The sequence below is a fragment of the Penicillium roqueforti genome (assembly GCF_015533775.1).
Source record: "Penicillium roqueforti strain LCP96 04111 chromosome Unknown scaffold_25, whole genome shotgun sequence".
Lineage (NCBI taxonomy): Eukaryota > Fungi > Ascomycota > Eurotiomycetes > Eurotiales > Aspergillaceae > Penicillium > Penicillium roqueforti.
The window spans coordinates 112,087-115,089 of NW_024067589.1; the positions used below are offsets into that span (position 1 = coordinate 112,087).

At 48.6% G+C, this 3,003-nt stretch overlaps 1 protein-coding gene across 1 annotated transcript; it reads left to right on the forward strand.

Moving 5' to 3' along the window:
• Nucleotides 1–1,277: 1,277 nt before the first annotated feature.
• On the forward strand, nucleotides 1,278–2,750 carry LCP9604111_7682 (homeobox domain-containing protein; the record flags this gene model as incomplete). Its single annotated transcript, XM_039075741.1, has 6 exons — nucleotides 1,278–1,285; nucleotides 1,491–1,503; nucleotides 1,602–1,610; nucleotides 1,682–1,777; nucleotides 1,842–2,543; nucleotides 2,610–2,750. 6 exons carry the CDS (start codon nucleotides 1,278–1,280, stop codon nucleotides 2,748–2,750), a joined length of 969 nt encoding a protein of 322 aa, XP_038926297.1.
• Nucleotides 2,751–3,003: the final 253 nt, after the last annotated feature.

The following is a 3,003-nucleotide window of genomic DNA, read 5'->3' on the forward strand; positions in this document are numbered from 1 at the left end:
TTCACTCCAATCAGATCAACACCCACTCACCAGCCCAGTGCATAATATCGTGAAAACAGGATGGGGAGAAAAAAAAAGGAAAACACCAAAGCGGGTTCTCCGGGTGATCCTTGATCTGACATACGGTGACAGGAAAGAAATGCCAAAAAGAGACCGAAAAAAAGGCCCTAGACGCCACAAGCTCTCGAAGGAAGTGGAGATGCAAATTGAAGAACCCCTAGGCGATCTATCCCTGTAAGCCAGCACCAGCCCCTCTCCCTTTCCGGTTGGTCGATCAACCACCGTGCCCACCGATGAGAGGCTCAGGCAATCTACGATCGATCCGAGGCGTCACCTCTGCGGATTCTGATTCGTCCAAACTAAATCCAGAACCTGTCTGTCTTTCGTCCCCACCGGCTTAAGCTCTTCTCGGAACACGATCTTTTTGGAACCAGTGACAATTCTGCTTGAAGCGGCGATCTTTTCCTACGATTCGGTGTCTGGAAGATCCACCTGGGACGCTTTTTGGGTCTTACGCGAAAGGCTCTCGATTCTGCTTGTTATTTCCTCTTCCATGGTAGTGGATGTTCCCTTTTTGATTTCGCCACGAACCACTCCGTACTCCGTAGTCCGTACCGAGTGCTGAATCTCTTAAATCCCCAGAAAAAGCAAAGTGGAGGTGAGGATTTAATATATTAATTACAGACAAATACTTCACTTGGCCTGACTCAGGCACGAATGCCCCTGTCTGAACATGCAACCTGTCCTACGTAGTGGTACGGAGTATATTTCTGTTAATTGTTCTTTTATACATTCGTACTTTCAAGTCCTCCGTAATCGTATACTGTTCCATCTTCCTTAGTGTGTCAAGGACCTTGTCTTTTCCAGCTCATGTAAATGGCAATACTGCCCGCTTATAAGCACTGGCCTGGCATGGGATCTCGAATTTGACGTACACTAGTGAACCACGTCTTTTTGAATTTAATTATTCGATTTTCAATATTCCTCAAACTCCTTTACCCCGAAACATCCAATCACAACATCGGGACTCCTACAATAACCTACGCTATATGGAACCGGGAGGAGTTCGTGAGATAGATCCTGACGCTAAGACTATTCCATTGACAGACTCAAAGAAAGACTCTATCTGTCAACCTTAAGAATCCCGCACTTGTCTCTTGATTTACGCCCCCTTCTCCGCTCCGCATGCCCTTCACACGGAGCGCTGGTCTCTCCGACTCATGTACCCACCAAGCCCACGATCGTCATTTTTCGGCCCCCCCTGTTCTTACTTTCCCATGGACATGTAACAGCTGGATATGTCTTTTTATTTTAATTTAATTTGAATTTACTTTAATGTAGATTTCGGGGCCACTTTTTTTTGGTTGAAATAATGTACGGGGCCCTGCATTATTTGAGAAACCGCATTTCCATCTTTACCCTCATTCCCCAACCTTGCATATAATCTTGGCCTTTCTCTTTTTTATTTTACCATGTCAACGTAAAATCAGCCTGCTTTCCCTGGTGAGTGCTTCTTGGATACGTCCTTCTTCCCTTTTACCTTGCTGAAGAAGCCTCGAACTACAAACTCGTCTGATATCCATTCTAACTGTCGAGTATAGTTCTATTTTGTAATACATTGTGAAACTCATCCGGACACTTCTATCCTTGTCCCTCCCCAAATACCTTGTCTATGTCACAGTCCCATGAGGTAGACGAACATACCAATATGGCTATTTCGTATACAACCCAGTCGTCGACCGGACACCCTCACCAAACCCTCCCCTCATTCAGAGAGGTAAGATATCACCCTAAAGCGCTTTTAGAAATACAACATGGAATCAACATCTAACCTCTCTCAGCTCCTCCCCGCTCACCTCCACGATGAAATCGAATCTACCTCCCCATTCTACACCCCCCGCCACTCACAAGACCGCCCACCCTCAAGCCACGAAATGGCCGACCCCCGCTCAATCTCATATGGCAACCAACCCAACCAAATCCCCTACGAATCCCACCGCGAATACACAGTCTCCCGCGGGCCAGACCACCAACCCCGCATGCCGGATCCCGGCCACCACCACATGCATCTATCCGAGAACGCATCCCGTGGGCCCAGCCCAATTCTCCCCCCTATCCGCGACCTGGACTCCATGCCCGGTCGAGCAATGAACCCGTCCGCCAGCAGCGGGTATTCTGAGCGGCCCCCACGCTCCGACCCCTTCATCGCCCAGGAATATCGCCAGCCCGCGCCGACGGCAGCCATGTCTGATCCCCGCGGCGAGCACTTTACCCAGCCCATCATGCATCCCCAGTCGCCGTACGGACATCCTGCTATCGGGTATGATGAGCAGATCTCGCCGCAGATGATGGGGCATGGGCAGGGGAATTTCGGGATTATGGGTGATCCGATTGATCCTAAGACGAAGCGGAGACGGGGGAATTTGCCCAAGCCTGTTACGGATATTCTGCGGGCTTGGTTCCATGAGCATCTTGATCATCCTTATCCCAGTGAGGAGGATAAGCAGATGTTTATGACGAGGACGGGGCTTTCGATCAGTCAGGTGAGTGCTTTTATGACTAGGGACTGGTAATTGGCTTTATGGCTTGCTAATGCTTTGGTTGGACAGATTAGTAACTGGTTTATCAATGCTCGGAGACGACAACTTCCTGCGCTGCGGAACCAAATGCGCAGTGGTGCGGATACGGAGTCTCAACGACAGTCGCCTTTTAGTGATGTCGATGAGCACATTCCCTCTCCTCGTCACTAGAGTGCGATGAACCTGCATCTGGGGGTTTGACTTCGATTACGGCCTTATTTTTCTCTTTCTGTTCATTCTTCAACGTTACACGGCATTCGCAACGTCAGCGTTTTATTTACTTTACGACTGGGAGGCTTTTATATTATATCTCCCTACCATTTACGAGTCACGGGGTAGGATACGGCGAGCTTGATAGACTGGCTTTTTACTTTCTTTTTCCATGTGTTTTTTTTTAATGTCTTGCTTTGTTTCTTTCTTCCTT